The 24,992-nt window shown below is 34.6% G+C and overlaps 1 protein-coding gene across 1 annotated transcript in view; it reads right to left on the bottom strand.

Moving 5' to 3' along the window:
* beat-IV (beaten path IV) overlaps positions 1-24,992 on the bottom strand; it is a 207,999-nt gene that overhangs the window by 125,127 nt on the left and 57,880 nt on the right. Inside the window, exon 2 of the mRNA XM_073960365.1 lies at positions 19,230-20,423. Within this exon, the coding sequence (XP_073816466.1) occupies positions 19,230-19,284 (55 nt within the window). The 5' untranslated portion in view covers positions 19,285-20,423. The remainder of the gene's footprint in view (positions 1-19,229; positions 20,424-24,992) is intronic.

The following is a 24,992-nucleotide window of genomic DNA, read 5'->3' as shown; positions in this document are numbered from 1 at the left end:
TTGCCCTTCATAGAAGGTACCTCTCAATTTTCTGCATATTTAACTTTTCAGCCTCAAAAAACTTACTTACTTAGTTGGCCCATTACATTACATTTGTTCCATAGACCGAACTAAGAAAAGATCTCCATTCCTCTCTGTTTTTTGCTTGACTTTTTGGAATACCGCGCCTTTTCATTTCTCCATCCACTTGTATGCTCCATCGAAGCTTAGGCCTGCCGATTCTGCGTGCACCGCCATGAGGCATGTATTCATACGCCTTTTTAGCGGGTTCATCATCGCTCATTCTTATGATATGGCCTAGCCAACGCAATCGTTGCATCTCAAAAAACTTTCTCCAGAAATTTTTCGGCGCAGGTCACCGTTTTGATATAGCCCCCGCATAGAACAGTACCTTCCGAATTTCGGCATTTTTAACTTTTTAGCCTCATTCTCCCATCGAAATGGCTGAAATTTGTATAGTCCTACATCTTCTTATAGCCCCATAGTTAAGTTTGAACGTTTTAGCTACATTATTTTACCGAAATTCCTCCACAAAGTTCTCTGTACAGGCCCCTGTCTTCGCATAACCCATATATGTATAATGGTTCCTCCCATGTTTCGGTATTTTGTATTATATCATTATCAAACTGAAATGGAAATTTCCCTTCCATAAAATCGGACAGTAAAGATGAAGAAGAAACAGAATGTACGTTTTGGTATATCCCCATATAAGAGCACCGATTTAAACTTTTTTCACATTTTAGTCACATTTTAATACAGAATTGGTTGTCAATTAGAATTTTGTGTTCTCACAATATAGAAAACTTCCAGGTTTTAGTCTAAATCTCATAAACAGGTATAAGTGTGTTGTCAGAGGATGAAAAAGATCAGTTCGGTAAATTGTATATATGGTAACATGGGGCGCCTTCGCCACGTTTTTTTCAAATTGTTCTCATATCGACATCATTAAAGTTTTTCCAAATATTATTTTTGGTAAGAATATTAGCATGTCTTGACTATAAATTTTGATATATAAATGATTATAATTTTGTTTTTAGAATATTATTTTTGAGCATTTACAAAATGTCTAAACAGTGGCGAAGCCCCCCCACCCATGGGGTAGCTTCGCCATCGACATAGGACATATATCAACGGACTCTAAAACTGGCATTTACAATACTTCCTCCCCAAATATCAACATTATACATAAAAGGAACATGTTTTCTATTTAATAATCAAAAATGATTCTAAAATTTACAAAAAGAAACATATTCTAGCCGCTAATTGAAGTAGGCACCTTGAATTTGAATAAAAATGAAATTTTTGCCAAATTAGATAGGTTTATCACAATATTTGATTTCAACTTCACATTATAGCGTAGTATAGCAATAGCATAAACAATTTAAGTTAAACCTGACATATTTCTCACATTAACCCACAGCACCCCTATCATGGCGTAGCCGCCCCACCCCCTACATAGTTCATAATATGAATATATTGACATTTATAATTACTTTTATCATGCAAATTATTTGGATTTATATTCTTCAGTAGTTGTCTATTAACGGTATAAAATATAATTTTGATGGCCTATGCTGCTAATGCTATTCTCCCAATTTATCTTATATTAAATATAAGATAAATTCTATAAATAAATAAATAAATAAATAAATAAATAAATAAATAAATAAATAAATAAATAAATAAATAAATAAATAAATAAATAAATAATAATTTTGATATCACAAAAGGTATACAAGATATCACAAAATATATCTACCATTAATATTTTTCGCAATACCCCAAAAACATGAAACCGCGTGCATCAGCAATCATATATTTGATAGAAATGCCAATTTTTGGGAGATGAAAGATCTTCGTTAAACTCACAATTTTTCCTTTAACGGCATTTCTGTAGCAGTTATAATTATCAAGAAAATCGGTGCTGGCGAAGGGCCCCAGTGGCGAAGCCGCCCCATGTTACCATATTGGTCCAAGTTTTGGAAAGCACAACGATCTCTTTTAACAGGTTTTGCTACATTTTCCTTCTGAAGTGGATGTAACTTGGTATTCTGGAATCCCAAGGGTAGAAAACCTCTTCGGAGAAAATTATCAATATAACGTGATTATCATAAGTTAAGATTTCCTACTGCTACAAACAATAAGCCTTAACGTAGAGGAGGAGCTAAGTACTTCTATAAATGAGAGGACACTAATTGTTTCTTAGTCCCTTGGAGCTTCTGATATATGGTAGTGAAACCACTGTTCGATGGCGAATTTATCTGGTCTAGTTATATAATTGTCCCAACAGTACGGGGAATACATTCTTATATACGATAGGAATGAGACTTGTGCCCATGTTGTACATTCTGTTCCTTCTTCTTTTTTGTAAGTGTAAACTCTAGTTTCAATAATCGCACAGAGGGGAAATTTATGTTAAAAGTTGATTAAAAGCCCTAGAAAGCTCATTTATAGTCGGATTGATATAAAATTTTGCACAAAGCATATCTTCTGTACAAGGATTAATCTTATAGAAAATAATGAAAATCGGTCTAGATTTGGATGCAGCTTCCATATATATACGCATCTGATATGAGATAAAAATGCACCAAAATCACTGAAATTTGACACATGCAACCTGAACTAGCCTTAAAAAACATTGAGCCAATTTTCAAACAAATCGGTACAGATGTATATATAGTTCCATATACATATATTTCATTCCAAATTTTATTTTTTGAAACTTACTTAAATTAAATTTTTCTCAATTCACATGAGAAAAGTCGTGAATGTTTCTGAATAATGCAAACATATTTGATAGGTGTTGGTTTATTCTGATAAATAAGAGCCCCTGTTATAAGGCGGAACAAAATTTAGTGTGAGTAAACCTTGCAATTCCATATAAAAATATTTCATATTTTAGTTAAGAAAAATTAGATTTTTTCGGAATGGCGCAAATATGCGCAATTTTTTATGATTGAATCTGATATTTGAGACTCAAGCGCATAAAACATTAGAAGAAACTATGGTCGGGAAACGACGGGGAAATAGACTTTTTCACTATTGAAATTGTAGTAATCTTAAAAATTATCATAAAATATTATCATAAAGAGGATATGTATCACCATTATTAAAGAGCAAAGATGTAAAATCAATCTGAAAATGTTAAATGCTAATCTTGTTCAGAGACTGTACAAAAACAATAAATCTTGAAAAATATAAATTTTCGCGAAAATAATGTCATTTTAATGTTCACCTAATTTCTTAGTTTTCGAAAATTTACTTTTTGTTTTCAGTATGGCTGAGTTCAATCGACTGCTGCATTTGATTGGTTAATCTTACAAAGTCGAGGATGATTATAGCAAATGTAGAAAAGAGTCTGGTTGCCGTTTATCAACATTTTTTTCATAAAAAACGATTTTCATATTTTGAGTTTTGAGCAACTTTAGGCCTATGTTTCCCCTCTGTGAATCGTTTAATCGTTCCTCTGCTAACTAGCTGATGCATACACATTATCAGGGTTTCGCCTACAACTTTGTACAGGCTGGATTGTAAACCTTAGGCGTCTACTGCCTTTCTATTATTTAGGCGGCTTTTTGCTTCTTTGGCTTACTCTCGATTGTACTCATTAATATTTTGGAAAAAGAATGGACAAGGACCCCATGTGCCAACCTATGCGAAAATGGTGGTCGGAATTATTGACGCATCGACCAGTACATTCAGAGTTAAAACATGAACATATCCTATGTTAAAAGGGAGACTTCTCTCATATTATTGAGTTCAGTCCTATATAGAATAGATTTGTGAAACCTAACACAGCAAAAATACCCATTACAAAACCCCCTACTAACCCATTATTTTAACAAGAGTATATCGCGTGAAATTAGTAGTTATTTTTGGTCACTTAAATAATGGGTTAGTAGGGGGTTTTGCAATGAGTATTTTTGCTGAATAAGGTTCCATTTATATTCTGCGACACGGTCAGTTCTTGTTGATAACTCTGAACAATGCTGTTGTGGTATTATGATGGTTCCGGAATCACTGTTGAAGATCTGCAACTGAAAAAAACTCGCTAATGCTGAGAAGAAGAAATGCCTTCATAGCCTTCACTATCAGCGACTAAAGTAAAAAAAAGTTGTACGATTCACATTGCTGTGAAAATCAACGAAGAAGAAGAATTTTGCACTTCGGACAATAATACTGATTGCTTAGTGTATTTTCTCTCTTCATTGATCATGAGAATGTAAAGAACGTGTAACCAAGTCTCGTCATTAGTCGCACCCGTGACAAAATATCGTTTTTCTTGTAACAGTATTTGATATGTATGTATGTGTATCTGCTTGTAACCACAAAGCTACTAAAGTTTGTTTTGTAGGTTTGGCAGAGTAGTTAAAAGTTGTAGAGAGTTGCACCGGCCTGTGTCACATATTTGACAGATGCTTTGCACCGTGTCATCCTTACCCTATATGAATTTAGACGGCCACACCATGCCGATCGTAGTTGCTCGAAAACAACTTTGGTTAGACATGGTAACGTTGTTATGGTAAAACCCAAGCAAGTAATACAAGGAGGGCATGCCGTTGTGTTGCTGTGCTGGAACAATCTTTATCTCCCCATGTGTGTAGATGGTCCACAGAAGACATGAGGAGGTACTCTATTGCAGTTATCAGGGTGGCATCCTGACAGGATTGCATATTTTTCCTTCGCGTTACCTAGCTTCCCACATACCGACCGACCTATCGCGTTATATGTGGTCAACAAGGTTTCTTCATTTGCGCCCAATACAAAAAAAATGGACAACGATTTGATAAACAAATTCAAATATTCAATTAAATTTTGATTGAATTTTTGCCAATAAACAAATTGTCATATTTACAAACGCGTTTATCAAACATTTCCCCAAACATTTTCAGTTTTTTAACGTTCTGTTTTATCACGTAGTTATTTATTGAAAACACATTAACTTTTATTTCTTCGTCTTTTATAAAGTTAGTTCCATTTTAGTTAGTTACAAAATACATGCAAATTTTGATAAAGCAGTTTATTGGAAAAGTTTTTTTTTGTGAAGAGATAAATGTGAATGAAGTCCTATCTTCCATATTTCCTGGCTTAGAGAGTGACGTAACCGTTACCCACAATTCACTTGTTCCGGCTCTAATGCACCAACTATCCAAATGATGTAGGCACTTGTTCTGTTTATACTCACCGACCAACCTTCCAGCTTGCTGACTCTGGGGACATTGGGGTTGACACGACGAAGCTGATCAAGCTCATTTGTTAATCCTGTCGTATTTGCTAGGAAATTTGCCCTCACTGTCGGTACTCTACCAGCAGCAGGCGAGCGGCTACAGAAGTGATGACGTCTCGGAACACCCTTTCTGTTACACCTTATGCTTACAAACAACAAACAAAAACATTGTTCCACAACATCCCATACGGGACAAGGGAGACTTCTCTCATATCAATGAGTGCACCCCGATTCATATTTAGCTCACTGATATGGGACCTACTGTTTATCGCCGAGTCCGAACGGCGTGTCTTAAGACACCATTTTTAGAGAAGTTTTTCAAGGCTGAAATACTCAGGAAATGTCGCCAACATTACTGAGGGGTATTTTGCCACCTTTGAAAAATGTTTGATGTTGCTTGCCCGGGGAATCGAACCCCCGACCTTCTGCGTGCAAGGCGGGCGTGCGTACCATTGCACCACGGTGGCACCCACCACCACGGTGGCACCCACACCTTATGCTTATGAAGACAATTATGGGGAGATGGTACGACCCACGAGAAACGGCGGGTTGCCGCGTTATTTGTCATATGTGATTACACGGTTATGGTTATATTTGGCGGACGAGGAACGAATGCCACAACTCATGATGAACATTAAAGTCCCAAAGACCAGACCCTTATACCTTCCAAAAGCGGGCTTATGATGGGCCTATAGCCTGGAGAATAGCTATGTATCGGTGGGATGTATACGTTAAGCATATCTTCTTCGGCAGTTCCAGACTCGACTGCTACACCCATACATACCATGTGTGGGTCATTGGAGCCAGGCTCAAGAATACGACATATATTCTGACGATGACGACTTGGGCGCCACAGTGGTGCAGTGGTATGCACGTCCGCCTTGCACCCTGCTTTCTACACAGAAAAGCGATATAAATACAAACATGTGTAAACTGACAGCAGCTTGTCCGAACACGGGTGTTGTATGATTCCGGTATCGAACAACCCGCCGCCTTACGATTGCGGTGACACAAAGGTTATGTATAGAGAGTCATGGCAGTCTTTTTAATCCTGTCTTGATCGTTTTCTATCAACGTGCGAAATATGTCGGTCTTCTCTGTACGCGTTGTACCACTATGGTCAGTACCTAGACCGGAATGACACAACTGATGATATTATTTGAAATTTGGAAAATATGGTTCTCAGTACCTTAAATACGCTAATTCGATCTTAATGTATTGGTGTATTTTCTGTATTTGGTACATATGTATGAGAAATTTCAAGTTTTTGGGATTGCAATGACCTGGACATTTCCTACTCTCGTTCCTAATGTAATAATAATTTTAATTTTTTTACCCTGAAAGTATTTACATTTTTCCGTTTCTTTCTTTTACCTTTTTAAATTTTCATTGAAATGGATTAAAATAACAATTTAAAATGTTATTAAATACGGCCATAACAATCACCCACAGTAATTTCCTGCATAATGGTATTGACGTTATCTCTATTTCTTGGGTTTCCGTTAGTGTTGAATGATATTCAACAAGCAACAGCAACCGCACTTATTCACAGTTTTAATGTGTGTTAAAATGCGTACATTTTCTAAAACAAAAATGCTTTCGCTGAGTATTCAGAACACCCGTGCAGAAAATAATAGTGTAACAAACAGCCACCCAACCACATACACACACACTCACCCACTCGTCACAAGTTTAAATGCAAATTTAATATGTATGCGATGGTATACTTTACGTAAGAGTAAATGATAATGCCATACAGTTTTATTTCTATAGCTGTCTGTAATGTATGTAGGAAAGCGTATCGTACGCATTTTGTGAAAGCTCTAACCGTCGTTACACACCGAGGTAAAGTATGAACGGCAAAGATGCTTAGCATTAATATGCATAGAATTTGGGAAGAGCATTGAAACCATTTAAACACACTTAAGTTTAACATAAAACTAAATAATATGTGCACATGTATTTAAGTGTGTAAAGGTTTTGTGTATGAAATTCGAATTTGTGAAAAAGGTGTATAATTAAAAGCAGACAGCAAATGTAGGTACATAGGTATTTTCCTATCCTTTTGCGGTGGAACTGCTGCTGTGTTATAATATGATTATGATAAATGCGATTATAATATTTTTTGTAAACTAAAGCAAACACGGTTTCAACTTATAAAGAAAATTGTTCGAACATTTTGTTAACCTCAGCATTTAGGCTAACGACCCTCATAAAAATACTTATGCTCGTATGAAATCTGTTATAGACTATTTGGAGTAGACTTAGACATGCCCATTCGTCTGTCTATTTGGATGGTTGGTGAGCACAATAACTCTCGAACGGATTAACCGATTTGGCTAAAATTTGCACTTCGTTAAATTTTGTTGAAGTTCGAAGATGGATCACACCGGCGCACTTCCTCCGGTTCATGCCCTACAATTGTTTCAAAATGTTCGCTTAAATTGTGCTTACGATAAAAGCGATAAAACCGCTGCTGCCACCAATTAAAATCCCCTCATAATTGTCTCCATCTGCAGACCGCCCGATTTCATCACCCTTGAACGCCGCACTTTCATCAAACATGGGAAAACTAATTGACCGAGTTTTAGAGAGTTCACTAGTCGCTGCTTCAGACATCTGCCCAACCCTTCTGATATTCGGGTAAAAGAAAGGACGTTCCGAGATATCATTCTGGCGTAAACCTAAAAAACTCTAAAATTTACATTTTATATATATTTGATATATTTTACGGACATTATACATATGTTTGTTTATTACTTCACCCGCAACTTCTTTGAATCATACGTAGAGTATTGGTAGTGTTCGGAATATTTTGTAGATGGCGTGTTAAGTGTGTAATCCAATTTATTGTTCAATTATTTCAGTTATTTTAAAAATTATGACGTTTAATACTTTTTATACCTTTTCTACGGGTATATGACGTTTTCGACTTTTACAACTTTCATACCGTCGAAAACCTAAAAAATCGTCATTCAGACCATCCCCAGCAAAAATTTGGATCCGTTAGTCATTATGTAACCCACTACAAAATAATGTATTCAAAAATAACTACTCATATTAATGGGTTAGTAGGGGTTTAGTAAGTAGTTACGACGACCAAAAAGTACTATAAAAACCCATTATTTTGGTAGGACTTTTTTACTGGGTCTCTGATCCTCTTGACGATGTGAGACCAAACTTCCCAGCAGAGGCTACGTGATTAGCATACTGTCAACTGTCAAGCACTCCACGCTATTTGAGGACGTTGAGCAGACAACCCTCCGATAAATCTTGAAATGTTGAATAATCAATTATATGTGTGGACGCCAGCCGTAAGTGGAATTCAGGAACAAGAAGTCTTCTCCACTAGTGTTATGACTTTTTTACAACCTCGTATCCAGGGTTTCGGAGTCGAGATATTTTTGGCTCGACTCCGACTCCAGACCAGTTTTTTCACGACTCCGAGGGTAAATTCCTATACCACTTAAAATGAATAAAATGTGGACAAATGTTTTACTTTTTCCTATATTTGAGCCCATAACGGCCAATCTGTTTGTTTTTCCTAACATATTCTTTAGAAAGTTCATTATTACTCAACTACAGAACATAGATATGAAGTAACATTCATATTTATATTATTTCTACTGAATTTTATATTGAATAAGCAAGAAAGTATCAGTCGGCTTTGCCGACAGAGATATACCCTCAGCCTATGTGAATCGAAACTTTAATCTACAGATAGATCGAATGTGCTTAGGGTATTTTAAAAATGTTGTGGCCCTTTTTGGACATTTTAACTTGCCGGCAAAAATGTGGATTAGTTCAAGTTTAAAAGCTTTGCGGAATTAAGTACAGCTGCGGATCCACTAGTCATTTGAGTGGGTCATCGTATTATTTTTGGACCAGTATGCCAGGAAGCCTGGACTTGTCCACGGAAAACACAATACCGCTGTAAATAGGACCACAACGAACAGCATCGGTATACATTTCGAATGGATCTTCGAACAGACCCTTAACTGCACTTAGACACAAATGTTGATATTTTGTGGGGGAGGTACCCTAAGGAGAGGTACCCTAAGATGGATCATTTTCAAAGTTAAACTAAATTTGGACAACATATTAGGAGATCCAAAGTTTGGAACAAATTGGATTTTCCGTTCAAGAGATATTGAGCATACCATTTTAGAGACATTTTTAAATATTGGGGGAAGTACCGGAAGTTGTGGATTGGTATTGTCCATCTTCTAAGTTTGGACAAAACTAAACTAAGTTTGGACAAAATATGACGAAGGCCAAATTTTGGACCAATTCGGTTGATCAGCTCGATAGATAGTGGTCTCTAGCCACTACATATGGGGCCATAGAGGACTTTTACACCTTTCGGGCTGTTTTCTCAAGAAATATGGACTTGCCTCTGAAAATACTTTAACCGTTGTAATTGAGGCAGCGAATGCAAGTTGCTTCAACAAAAATCTATATGATTCGAGAGCAGGTTGCAAAATGAACTTATCCGAAATTTTGTGTGGGAGATACCCGAAGGAGTGGACAAATATAGCCCATATTCGAACCTTATCTATATCTGGTACATATGTTAGGATGTGTAAACTCTGGACCAAATCGGTCACTTCCTTCAAGAGCTATCGTGCTCACAATTTTTCCGAACATTTTTGAACTTTTGTGGTGGAGGAGTGGACCGATATGTCTTATCTTCGAACTTAAATTAAGTGTGGGCAAAATATTACGAATACCAAATTGTGGACCGAATCGGTAAATCCGTTCGAGAGTTATATTGCGCTCCAACCACTACACACGGTGCCACATGGGTTTTTTGCACCTTTCAGGCTATCTTCTCAGGAAGTATGAACTTGCTCACAAATTTCCCGAACATTTTCGAACTTTTGTGGGGAGGTACCAGAAAGAGTGGACCGATATAACCTATTCTCGAACTTAAATTAAGTTTGGAAAAAATTTTACGAAAGCCAAATTTTGGTCCGAATCGGTTGATCCGTTCGAGAATTATCGTGCGCTCCAGCCAGCCAGACGGACATGGCTAAATCAACTCCAAATTGTCTGAAACACATTTCGTCCAAACATACTTGGGGTCTAAAACCATTATTTCGATGAGGCACATTTTTCTCATATGAAAGTGTATATCACCAATATTTTTGAAAATTTAACATAGCTGAAGCCAAGGTTTACCCTTTTAGAATACGTGACTTGTGGTTCTATATTATACAAATTAAATGTTTTTGGATAAAATGAAATATTTTTGGACACGGCAAAAAATATTGGCCCTAAAAGATAATTTGCATGGAAGCTGTGGCTATATTTATCTTAAAAAATGTGTAAAAATGGGTTGAAGCCACCATGTCTTTTTTTGTTTTTTCTCGATTTGTGAGTAAACCACACTTCTCTTGATTTTCCTGTCAAAGTAAAAGTAGAAGCAAACTAAATAAGGATCATCTCACTAATGTATTACTTTTCAAAATTTTAAGTGCTTCTACCATTAAATGATGTTGACATTTTGAAGCCAGATTTACAGTGTTTTTTGAAATTTTCTTCTAATTTCATTCCGCAAACAGGTTTTTCAAAAAATCGTATATAGGATTGTTGTACTTGCGACTCTGAGTTATTTGATACGTATATTGTGAATGTAGTCTGCACAGCTTCATAGTAATCTACATCCAAATGCGGAAATTTTGTGTGAACATTTTTGTAAAAAACATATTTTTCGGGCCTAATTTGTACAATTGTCATTCGATTTGCTCGTACTTGATTGCACATTTTAGTTTTTTACGTTCCGGATCTAATAAATCATTCCCCGTGAAAATCCATCTACAAAAACGCGAGTTACAGGAACGTCCAAAGTAGAAAAATCACCTAAAATTGTTTTTGGAAATATCGCGTAATTTATCGCGTTTTCTGCGGTTCGTTTCCACTGCAATGAAACAACTAATACAGCATCTTCGTTTTAGCGGAAACAGAGATTTTAAAACTTCACTGATAAGGGAGCTACATTCATGTTATCCCAAAAAATAGTGTGTGATGCTACATCCACGGTTCTTCATTGATCGCCTTGAAATAGATATATATCGATGTAGATTTTCATGGTGGACATTGAAATCGGATGCGGACAAAAATTGTATGCACTTTGCGCAAATTAGCGATATTTTATAGGTATTTTAATGCTAATATGCAGCTAATGCTACATCTTATCCTCCAAATTAAATTTCGAAAAATATATACAAATTAACAGATATGGTCTTGCTGTACATGAAAATCACATGCGGACAAAATGATTTTGATAATTACGCGATTTACACGTATTTTAAAATGCATACAAATAAAAATGGGTTATTTGACCTCTATTTCCATTTCAGAAGCCTTGACATATATCCTCATCAACGCAATTAGCTTCCCTAATGGGAAAGCTTTAATATGAATGTCAATAAAGCAAAATCCGTCTATTTTGTTGGGAGATTTAAGCAAAATGAAGGAAGTATTCCTATAGATTTTTCCAATATTTTCTACTACATAATGCATGTGAAAAAATATTTTTTCAAACAAAAAAATATTTTTTTTTGACCATAATATGTATTTATTTTGGCTGTAACATCCAAACTATAACACCAATCTGTGTGATTGCAGTCTCATTTGATTCGCCGTGAAGTTTGGATCCACAACAATGTTTTATGTAATTATATGACCACTAAATGGACCTTAATTTTGAAAAAAGTAGAATTATATTCAATAATTTATCAATTTTATGTACATTCCGCGAATTTTGTGTAACATTTTGCAGGTATTATGCAAACTACTCGCTGAAGTCATTTCGAGAGAACTTTTTTGCAACAATGTGCTCATTAAAATAATTAGCGTTTTTATAATATTTTCTTTCTTAAAAAGCGAAATAAAAGCGCCATAACTTTTGTCCGCAACATCCAAAAATTGGCTCGCGACCAGATTCGTACTGGGAATTTTTTTCTTAACCTACATATCAAAAATCGTTGATGTAGCGCGGAAAAAAAATTATCCTTTTTTTCTGAAATGGAATATGAAATAATTGACAATATTCGTGATATACCACACGGTGCTCTTTAAACAATTTTAAATGGAAGGTACTTACACCTCGTAAGTTTTTGCGGATTCTGAAACTACAATGTTTATAGATGAGAAAAATCAAAAAACAAAAAAAAAAAAAATCGCCGGAGCGCTTTTTAAATAAATCGCGATTTAAGTTGAAATTTTTAGGGGTTGTTTAGGTTTTCGCGATTTTGCTTAGAAACCGCAAATTCTATCAATATTGGACTAAAACAAATGTTGTAGCTATGAAAATTGTCTACAAGATTGACCTTTATGGTTTTCTCGTCGGTTTTACCGTTTTTGAGATATAGAAGTTCAAATTGGGACAATCCAAATTCAATTCATTTCTGTATCGCCCCCTTATAAACAATGTCATGACTGCAAATTCCCAACTTAAACTTATATATCTAAAAAAATGTTACAACTTAGAATAAGTTACTTAAGCCAGTCTTGTAGAGAATTTTCACAGCTTTAAGATTTTCTCAGGTCCCATATCGATAAGACTTACTGTATTCAAGCAAAATCGCGAAACCCTAACAAAGAACCTAAAAATGTAAGCAGAGCTTCTTTATCTCAAAAGTGGTAGAGGCTGGGAACAAATGATAAACGTCAATCCTCTAATATTTTCACAGCTACAACATTTTCTTTAGCTCTATTTCGATTGGACTTGCGGTTTCCAGACAAAATCGTGAAAACCTTAAAAAACACCTAAAACTGTGAATTTTGACCGCGATTTATTTAAAAGCCCCTACAGAGATTTTTTCTTGTTTTTGCATTTTTCTCATCTATGAACATTGCTGTTTCAGAATTCACAAAAAATTTCCCCCGTGTAAGCGGTTTTCATTAAAAGTGAGTTAAGGCGTACCCTTCATGACATTGTTTTATAAGGGGGCGATACAGTCAGTGCATTGTCCCAATTTGAACATCTATATCTCAAAAATGGTAAAAACTACGCAAATACCGTATAGGTCGACGTTGTAGAGAATTTTCATAGCTACAACATTTTCTTTAGTTCCATTTTGATAGGACTTGCGGTTTCTAAGCAAAATCGTGAAAACCTAAACAACCCCTAAAAATGTCAACTTAAATCGCGATTTATTTAAAAAGCGCTCCGCCGTTTTTTTTTTGGTTTTTTGATTTTTCTCATCTACGAACATTGTAGTTTCAGAATCCGCAAAAACTTCCAAGGTGTAAGCACCTTCCATTTAAAATTGTTTCAAGGGCACCGTGGCCCTCGTTAGCATACATGCTGAGGGTACATAAATACCAATAAAATACAACTTAGAAAGTTATTGTCCGTTTTACCTTTTTCCCGAGTATATTCTGGAAGGAAATTTCCCAGTGTGAAAATCTTTACGCCTTCAAAATATGTGAAAATTAAGGGCAATACAAATCAAAAAAACTGCATGCCAACAAAATTATAAGCTATTCATGGCCAGGTTTTAAAATGGATGTAAGCCAAAATTTTACAGTCCTTCTAGAGCCTCAATGATGACCATCAGTTGAAAAGCCATTTTCCGTGACACTTACAAAACTACGAAAATTTGTTGGTTGATTTTTTTTCTTCTTTAAAGGGTATAACTTAAAATCCGTTCTGAATTTTTTGTTGAAAAATAAATGCGAAGTTTTTTGACAAATTGCCGTCTACGAAAATCTGTTTTTATAAAAGCGTTTGTGCTGATAACTCTAGCTCGAAAACTGATAAACCGTTTGTCATATCGCTCATTTACTCATAGAGTGACACATTTAAAAAAATACAATTTCGAGAAAAACGCGTTTTATGTTGACGATTGAAATTTGACTCACTTAAAAAGATTATTACATAAAAACTATAATAACCATTGGAACAATATCTTGGTAAGAGCTAGCCACATACCATTTCTAAATTTCTGAGCAAGATCAAGCATGAGTTGAAGTGTGTTAGTGCTTCATAAACTCAAAAAACTGTTTTGTTGATTTATGTCAATCTCCTAGTGAATCTGCAGTAACTCGTAAAGTTTTTGAGATATCAACATGAAATTTTTACAAAATATAAAATAAAGGTCGTAGATAAAATAGAAATTGCTAACTCAGAAAACGATTTTTTTGATTATGCCATGAACGATATATGTATTTTGTAGGCTTACCAAGGACATACAAATCTAGTCACATATCGATCCGTTTTGTAACAAGTTTTAGATTTTACTGAAATGGTGGACAGAAAAAGTCAAGATGTAAATTTTTGGTGGTTTCTAGATTTTGATGTCCTTTAATCTAATCTTATGTAAACCTCTTCAAAATATGATACACGAATATCAATCTGGTTGTAAAAAAATCATAATCATAATAACGATCCGTATTTCATACATAGGTAATAACTTATATGAAATGTACCGAAATACATAACCATACAGATTTTTTGGAGAAAGGAACGGGTAAAACTTATAAAAGATAATGAAAACGTGACAATATCGATTTTTTGAAACCTACATAAAATTCTCGGAGGAACATTTTTGTAGAATTTTTTCATGTAGAAAACCCAGTCTTGTTTTTCAGTTCAGTAGGATATCCGAAGAGACCACAATGTTTTTCGACGGAGTCCAATATGTCATTTAATAGAAGACAGGGATGATTTCTCACAAAAGACAAAATGAAAAACCAGTAGACCTTTGTGAGACGACCAGTAGGTCTCCTGACAGAAGACTTGTAGGACTTAAGGCCTGGGTACATAAGCTGTCTCACCTGCCCACCTTCCTTGCTTCTGATAAAAGAATAAAAAAGAAAAAGGCAACCTAGTTCGAAATTTGCTCGGCCTTGTTTATTCTTTTATTTTTATTATGTCAGAAATGAAGCAGGTAAGCAAGGTAAGCAGGCGAGGCAGTTTATGTACCCAGGCCTTTATATAGAAGACGTAAAATATTCAATTATAACTCGATTTTTATAGAACTTTTCTTTTGCTTGCAAAAAAGTAAAGTATCAATTGGACCAAAAAATATTTTCCACATGAATTTTGTAATCAAAATATAGTTGAAAAAGTCTGGATTTCAAAGGATAGTAAATATCCTGTAAATCGTCCTCTAACTACCGTTCGTTTATATGTTTTCTTATTGATTTCTTTTCAAATAAAGAATGTTTTTTGAAAAAAAATTGATGTGTCGAATTTATTGTTATATTTCTATGATGTAGAAAAATTTGCCCGTGTCGAGCCGAGTTATTTTTTTTCGACTCAGACTTCAGCAAAATTGCTCAACTCCGACTCCGTAACTCTGCTCGTATCCCTGATATTTTGATTAGTTTTTACCTTTGATTGCATAAAATCTTAATTAAAGTGATTCGATGAAAAAATCTTCCGCACAAAAAGCTTTCAAAGATTATATTTTTCACAACTTTTGGCAATATTTTGAAGTCATTGATAGCATATATTTAACCGAAAACAAGGTATAGGGGCTCACGACATAACTGATTGTTTCTCACTAGTTTTATCATTGTATTATAACATATATAAATCATTTTATATTATATACAACTTTAGTTCATATATCATAAAAAATAAAAGTGGCTTGTGCGAGACCTTTTTAAAAATTTAAATGAAATAAAAGTTATTTTAGTCATTAATAGACAAAAGGCCATTAATTCGTGCAAAAGGAAATAACTTTTTGATTTTGGTTTTTCAAAATAGTCTGGCTTAATCCCATTGTTGTTGTTTTAATATTTTAAAACAACTATTTTATTAGTTTTGATTTTTTTTTTTTTTCATTTCATAGATTTTTTTCAAAAAGTTCATTCATTCTCACTACAGGAAATCATTTTTGAGAAAAAATTTCAAAAAGTCATAACCCTAATCTCCACCCGCATTATGCTTAGTTTACATTCGGCGTCGTTTCGTGATTTCGAAGGCGTTTCGTGATTTCGCGCGGAATCAAGCTAAATTTATCATGATTTCGCATACAAAAATTAAATCATCTCATTTCGTGATTTCAGCGAAATCAACATCGAAATCACAGTACACATGATATACAACCCTGTTTTTGCCTAAAAAAGTACCAAAAGTTGCAACACTTTTCACGTATCACAATAAACAAGGTAGATGGTCAATTGCTGCAACAACAAAATTTTAGTATCAAAATTTGTAAACAATGTGAAAAAAATATTAAATTACTTTGTTACAATGCTACTTTTCATTGTGTTCTCGTACTTTTTTAATGGTAATGTTAGAAAAAAGAGCGAATTGTCATAAATTGCTTCCCCATACAAATTTCTTAAAAAATAAGGGAACGGAAATTGCAGAAACGCCTGCCTAAATGTCAAAATCAACGTGTCAGCTATCATATTAGATGCCAATGAAAATACTTGCTGCTAGTTTCTACTAGGCCAAAATTGTATGGCAGAAAACAGGAGAAGAAGGTGTTATTCGGCGCTATTTTTATTTAAAGAGAAGTGCAAGTCTTGGTAGATTTCGGTGTACGGGAACGCATTTTTAGCATTAAACGGGAAAACTACTGCAAGTACTAATATTATGCAGGTTCTGAGCACAACTTTTATCTATCAAAATTTATTATTATGATGTCTCAACGATAAAATCATTTTTTTTTTATTTTTTCATTTACACAATTAATACGATATATAGATAATTTTACGATAATTTTCCAAATAAAGTTGTAAAGTTCTATATTTTTGATCATTAATTCAATTTACAACAACTTGTGCAAATTCATGTTCGATCAGCTGCGCATATGCATCTACCTTGATCATTGTGATATGTTTGAAATCAACAAAAAATAGGTGTAAACACCGGGGTGTATTTCAGGATTTCGTGAAATCCAGTGGATTTTGGAGCGCTAGTGTAAACTTGGCATTAGTCGAGGGCTCAATCAGAGCAAGCCGTGATGGTGGCGCTTAACTTATCAAAAGACTTCAATACGGTTAAACATTCCACACTGTTTGAAGAGATAGAGCATACAACCCACCGGCTAAGTTTGAAACGTTGAATAATCAATTATATATGTGGTCGAAAGTCGTACGTGGAATTCAGGATAGAGAAGTCCAAGCCTCGTAGGGTGAATCGGGGAGTTGCCAAGGTTGGGTGATATCTCAGGAACTGTTAAATATCTACCTTGTATGTATTCCGCCCCTCCACACGGCATTGAGGTCGTAACATATGCGAATGCTTATACTATCTTAGCTTCAGGTACCTTTCCTGATGTCATTTTTGAAAGGCTGAAATCCTATTTGACTGACTTTACCCCCTTTTTCCACGCGAGGAATATGCAAATATCCTCCACTTAATCTACCACCTTTCTTTTCACCACAGGACGGCAAAGGTAAGAACAGGGTTGAATGTCATGATCGATGCCGACATTCATGTCGTCCGCGCATGCCACATCTATCTGCGACAAGTTGAGAGGAGGGAACAAGGTCCTCAAGTCCCTAGCCGGCAGCACTTAGATTTGCGGATTCTGAAACTACAATTTTTATAGATGAGAAAAATCAAAAAACAAAAAAATCGCCGGAGCGCTTTTAAAAAAGTCGCGATTCAAGTTGGCATTTTTAAGGGTTTTTTAGGTTTTCACTATTTTGCTTGGAAACCGTAAGTTCTACCGATATTGGACAAAAGAAAATGTGGTAGCTATGAAAATTCTCTACAAGATTAACCTTTATGATAATTTCGTAGGTTTTACCGTTATTGAGATATAGAAGTTCAAATTAGGACAATGGATTGACTGTATCGCCTCTTTATATTACAATGTTTTGCACAGTGCACCGTAACTAATTTTAAATGAAAACCGCTTACACCAGGGAAGTGTTTACGGATACTGAAACAGCAATGTTCATAGATGAGAAAATCCAAAAACAGATTTTTTTGTTAGGTCTTCAGGATTTAGCTTAAAAACTGCAAATCTTTTCGAAATGGGACTAAAAAATATGTTGTAGCTGTGAAAATTCTCTACAAGATTGGCTTTCATAATTTTTTCCTAGGTTGTACCATTTTTGAGATACATATATAAGATTAAGGTGGGAAATTGCAGTCATGACATTGTTTTATAAGGAGGCGATACAGTCAATCTAATTGTTCTAATTTGAACTTCTATATCTCAATAACCGTAAAAACTACGAAGATATCGCGGTTTCCAAGCAAAATCGTGAAAACCTAAAAACCCTTCAAAATGTCAACTTGAATCGCGTTTTATTTAAAAGGCGATCCGGCGATTTTTTTGTTTTTCGATTTTTCTCATCTATGAACATTGCAGTTTCAGAATCCGCAAAAACTTCCCAGGTGTAAGCACCTTACATTTAAATTTGTTTCAAGAGCACCATGCCAACAGGGTATCGCATGGTCGGCCCCGTCCAACTATTGCCCTCTCTTACTTGGTTTAATTTACATAACTTGCACGTTCAACCAACTATTCTTGGTTTGACTTGTAATTCTAAAATGATTTGTAATATCTTTTTATTTTGACTTTACAGTAACGGTACCTCTTGATTTGACATATGTACATATGTCAAATGTTTCAGATTTTTTTTTTATTTTATATACTATACTATTCTTGCGTGAGACAGTTATTCATTTATACGATTACTTTAAATGTTAATGATATGCTGGAAGCTGTTAAGATGCCGTAAATGTTGTGGCAATTTCACAACTCCATTTGGACTGCTTCCAAAGCAGTAGGGAGATCATTACTCCACAATTCACGACTTTCATTTTCTTGTATTTTGGATTGTTGTTAGCCTTTAAACTATCTTACATTGAAATGAAAAATACTTCCATGAACTGCAATGATTGACAGTGAAAGAACGTTATACAAAACTATAAAGCTGCACTACTACAAATCGCTCAGTTGTTATACAACGTTTTTATTGTGTAGATAAAATGGAAGTTTAAACAAGTAGACGATATGTATATGTATATTTGCAGGTATATAGGGAAGTTTTGGGAAATTGTAGGTGAGTAACTTACCTTGCAGCAAACAACAAATAAGTACGAAAATGCGTGTATCAAAGGAGAGATTCATTTTCTCAGCATAATCCTTGTTCAAAGTGTTATTTCTGCTGTTGATGTTGTTGTGTGAGGGTTGTTGCTCGGATGTACACACTTGACTGAGGGTAACTGCTGCTCGGTTGGTGGCTCCCCTTTTTTGAACTAACAAAGGATTTTCTTAAGCACACAGCTTGTTTTTTTTTTCTTACGTTAAAATTATTTGTATACACATCGATGCTTTGTACAATGCTTTTGAATGAAATACTCAGTTAGAAATTCAATATATGGGTTGTTGTTCGAACAATTCTTCAATTAGCAACCATATTGATTCAATATTTATATGAACGCACATTTGTATTTCTCTTTGTGGTGTTAATAGTTATTTCATTATAGCAATCCTTTAGTTGTGCAATCTTACATGACTTCTTTGGTCAGAGTGTATTGATTGTATGGGAATATGGAATTCTATTACACCCACATACATATATTCTTTTTAGGTAAGCATATTTTCCATTTTATTGTGCGTAAAATTACAAATTGATATGTTTTGAATATTGATACGGAAGTTTTTCTTCTCTCTTTGTTTTCAAATTGTATGTCGCCTCCTTCTTCATCTGTGGTGAATGGAGAATGTTACTAGCAAGTAAAGCAAATAAGTTTTTTATATCTGCCATACAAATGTTCGTTAGCTCTTTTCATAGAATTGCTGACCAAAGCAATGTAGAAAATTCTTCACCTGTTTATCGGTATGCCTGGGTTTTGTTTTCATACAGAGATTTGTCTGTATCAGACTGTGCTACATGACAATAGCAACCTCAAGGCTTATGAAACTCTGCACTTCTTTTGTATAGTCATACTGGCTTTATTCTTAATTTTGTTTCCTTTTTTGTTGCTTGCTTGTTCTTTATTCACATAAATCTCATCTGAAATTTGTATCACATCTTCTTCCTTTCTCATTCTGTGGACACACACACTTATGATTGGTTATTTCGGTTTCATTTTTATTCAAAGATTTGAACATTTGTGTTGCCTGTGGCTTTCGTTTATTTGTCATTGTTTAGCAAATATTCATTCATTTGGAATGTTATAGTTGTAGTTGTTGTTGCAACCAGGTGACCAACGGCCACTACGTAGTATCACAATCATTCACGTCCATTGGTATTTATTTTTAATCTGAAAATAAATTGATTTTTTTGTTGGTATTAAATATTAATGAATACAAAACATAGTTATGGGATAAAAAAAAATGTATTTTGTTTTATAATATTGATGTCATTGTTAATAAATTGATTTATAGATTTGCATGTGAAATGCCATAAAAAAATATATAAATAGAATTTGTTACATAAAATTTAAATTAAATTTATCTCATAAAATGCTAAAATTCTATGTAAATAAGAAATTTAAAAATATCGCAAAAAAGGTTCTCTCAACATAGGAATTACACAACAAAATTGCTACAGGGAAAGATATTTGAATAATTTGTATGCACCCCACCATAGATTGGAAGGTATATTAAATTTGTTTTTCCGTTTGTAACGCATTGAAATAAAAATTTTCGACCCCATTAAATAGAAATATTCATGATCATTCTGAGTCGATATATGAGCCGCTCAGTGCACACATCGATTAACTCCATAAAACGAAAACTTAAGATAAGCGATGATGGATTTATGCTTGCCATTATATATCTGTATATTTGCCATTGTTTATTTGTAATTTAAAGGTATTAATCTTTATTATTCAGGAAACTTAGTATACCCTCCACCATAAGATGGGGTTATATTAAGTTTGTCATTCCTTTTGTAACTACTCGAAATAATCATTGTAGACCCCATCAACTATATATATTCTTGATCAGCGTGCAATTCTACATAGATATAGACGGACGGACCGTCTATTGCTGAAATTTGCTATTTGGTCTTAATTTGGGGTACTAAACGTTCTATATGAAATTTCTTGGTATAGGTCAAAACTTTTATATAGCCCCCAAAGAACTTAACTCCCGATTTCTGGTGTTTTGAAGGTTGTGTCCTCAATATTCCACCAAAATGGCTGAAATTGGGTATTTAGTCTCGTTTGGGGGTATACAACTTTCCAGCGGAAATTGGTCGGTATAGATCCACGTCTTCATATAGCCCCCATAGAACGGTACCTCCTGATTTGCGGTATTTCGTGGTAGCAAGTCTTCGCTAAGAGTATACACCTTTCCACCTGAAATTGGTCGGCATTGGTCAACATCTTCATATAGCTCCCATAGAACGGTACCGCCCGATTTTCGGTATTTTAAAGGTTTTAGCCTCATTATTCCAGTGAAGTGGCTGAAATTTGGTATTAAGTCGTTTTTGGGCTACAAAAATTTCCCTCAGGAATTTGTCGGTATTGTGACTACTTTGTAGCAGAACTACTTCCACTGAAAATATTTTTAATTATAAAGAAAACTTTGAATTTTGTTTTGAGTGTCAGAAAGTGTATTGTATAATAGAAGACGTAGAAGCGAAGAAGGAGGCTTTGGTGCTTTGATGGCGTGTATGCGTCAAACTCGTGTGTTTCTTGTTTTGTTGTTGTTAACCAACGTAGCAGGCGAAGAGGATAAGAAGAAATGGTATGAATTATTTTGTTTTTTTCTTTCTTCAGTGTTTTAGTTGCCAGCGTAGCGTCAAGACGGTGAATAAATCAGTGTTTTGTGTTTTCTTAAAGAAATTGTGTTTTTAGTAAATTAAATGCCCAATACATTTTATAATTGAATCGAAAAGTTGAATGGAATTATTTTATTGGACAAGGAAGAAATCGCATTTAATATTGGTAATTACATACATATGTATATTTTAAATATGGTATATCCATATTTATTTATTACATAATCATTTGATTCCAGATGCCGATTCCCCACTGATGATGTCAACTTTGAGTAAAATTTGTTTTATTTCACAACTAAGAAGAAGCGTTAAACTACGTTTCTATACATTTTTCTTTTTTAAAGTGTGACTATTTACAAATTATTTCAATCAGTTTTTCTTTTATTAAAGTGTGTTATGTATTTCTTTGGAATTTTGTATGTACCTATGTGTCTGTTGTTGTTGTGCCTTTCAATAAACAAAAACACCACAATTTGTGTGTACGAGTATATTATAGAGATATCAAGTGAGCTCTTACTGAGAGCAAGACAGCATACATTTCAAAGTCCAGGTCCACACTAGCGCGAATTTCATTAAAAAATTTCATAAAATTAGGTGTTTCTAAATCGAATTCCCCACTACAGCAATTTTATGATTTTACTCTACTATGGACGTCGATCTAGAGACGCATAAAAAAAAGTAAAAGTGTTTACATTGAAATTTACGCTCCCTTGCTCTCAGTAATCGCCCACTGGTGCTTGTGTTTGTTTTTTTTTTTTGGCTTTTGGGTTTGTATTTGTTTGCACCCTAACATTTAAATTGTTTACATCCAAACATATAAATTGTTTGCACCCAAACATAAATTTGTTTGCACCCAAACATATAATTTGTTTGCACCCAAACATATATTTGTTTGCAGGACCCAAACATATGTTATGTTTGGGACTGTTGCAAACATATATTTGTTTGCTGCAAAATATGTTTGGGACATATGTTAGAAAGGCAGTTTTTTTCTGCGTGTATTTACAGCCTAATATATCCAGTTTTTTGCTTGAACTGTAATCATAAGCACACTAGAGGTCGCAATTATAGCTCAATAGTCACGAAATTTTGCACGAGGTAAGGTTTTAGGTCGAAGTAGATGCCTACAATTTTGGATGATCCGATATTATTTATGGCCAAGAACCATATCAAATGCAGACCTTCTTCAACTGGCTCAACAAGAAGATATAAACACACAAATAAAACGACGTAAATACAACTGGATTGGACACACACTCCGCAAGCCTTTTGACGATGTATGCCACGAAACGTTGAGCTGGAATCCTCAGGGTAATCGCAGCAGACGACGGCCAAAATCCACATGGCGAAGAACTATTCTTAATGAAACTGGAAAATCTTTTAATGAGTTAAGATATATTGCTTCGGATAGAGTAAGATGGAGATTCTATGTAAATAGTTTATGTTCCTGATGGAATACGCTAATAAATAATAATAATATTATTTATCGGGTAAAATGGACCATTACTTTTGTATGCAAAATATACAAATTTTATTTTTGGTCCGTATTTTTATTCCTGGATGGCATATACCGGCAAAGTAAATACCGATATTTCCCCTGATGCAAATTGCAATAATGTGTCTGCTAGATAACGGGCCTACTGCCCAATATATAATAGGTTTTGTGTAGAGAACACAATTTCCTCTCATACTACAAATTGTCTCAATCATGACAGAGAAATTTCAATTGTCCAGTTGAATTTTTATACAAATATTGCAGCATGGGGTCGCTTCGTCACCTATTTTATACCCTCAGCCTTTAGGTCAATACAAAATACACAAAATACGATCAAAGATGTGCCCATCGAAAAAATGGTTTTAGACCCAAAGTATGTTTCGTTTCAAACAATTTGGAGTCGATTTAGCGATGTCCGTTCATCCGTGTCTCTTACTGTCTAGCTGGCTGGTGCGCACGATAACTCTCGAACCGATCTACCAATTCGAACCAAATTTTGCACTTCGTAATTTTGTGCCAAACATAGTTTAATTTCGTATATGGGCTATATCGGTTCACTCCTTCGGGCACCTCCCCCCACAAAAGTTCAACATTTTTCTGAAAAATTGTGTGAACGATAACTGTCGACGTGCGAAATCGATTTGGTCCAAACTTTCCATATATTACTATTATTCCTTCCAGATATAGATCGGGTAAGACTATATCGGTCCACACCTTCGAGAACCTCCCACACAAAATTTTGGAAAACTGAAATTTAAGAGTCCTATAGAATCCTTTTGATTTTTTTCAGCAGATTGTCCTTGCGGCTCCCTTTACGATGGTACAATTGCAATGGCAAGTCCATACCTCCAGAGATTATGGCCAAAAAGGTCCAAAAAGCCTGAAAAACAAGCAAGATACCTAACTAAAATGGCAAATCCGCAAGAAACTCTCAGAAGTTAGCTTACTACAATTGATTTGTTATAGCCTTACATTACGATACCTACAAAATACAAAATATATATTTTTTTATACGGCATAATTATTGTGTTTGTTTCGTTTTTGGTCAGATGCTGGGGGTATATTACCGTTAATGGAGCTGACTTATACTATCTTACTTGGTGTGTAATTGAATATGAATAATTTTGGGATTTATAAATTTGTTTGCATGCAAATTATTTGAATTTCTATTCATTATTATAAAATATGCATTAACCACAATGAACTATTTTCGAAATGTCCTGAAAATCACAAAACTGCGTGCATTAAAAAGCATATGTGAGGACGATATATCTTCAATAAACCCACAATCAATGTGAATTTTCCAATTTTGGCATATTGTTAGGCATGTATAACACTGTGACACAAAATAGAACTCAAAGTCTGGGGGGTGAAAAATTTCTTTTGGAGATGAAAGCCCTTGATGAGTATACTAAGAACCCAAAAGGAAATTTTCGCCATAGGTCAAGTTTCTGAGATATCGCGCGATAAAGTTTTTGATTTTTTTCCCTATAATACTTGGGAAAATAGCTCGATATCTCTGTTTGGCGTTATTGTAGCTTCGTTTTGAGGTGACATGTCTTCAGTCAAATGGATTGGCGAATCTCTTTGTAGAACATTTCATTCTTC

Source organism: Musca autumnalis, unplaced genomic scaffold, assembly GCF_047663935.1.
Source record: "Musca autumnalis isolate F117 unplaced genomic scaffold, ASM4766393v1 scaffold_1, whole genome shotgun sequence".
Lineage (NCBI taxonomy): Eukaryota > Metazoa > Arthropoda > Insecta > Diptera > Muscidae > Musca > Musca autumnalis.
Note: the sequence above shows the minus strand (reverse complement) of the source record. Positions and strands in the feature narration are given on the sequence as shown.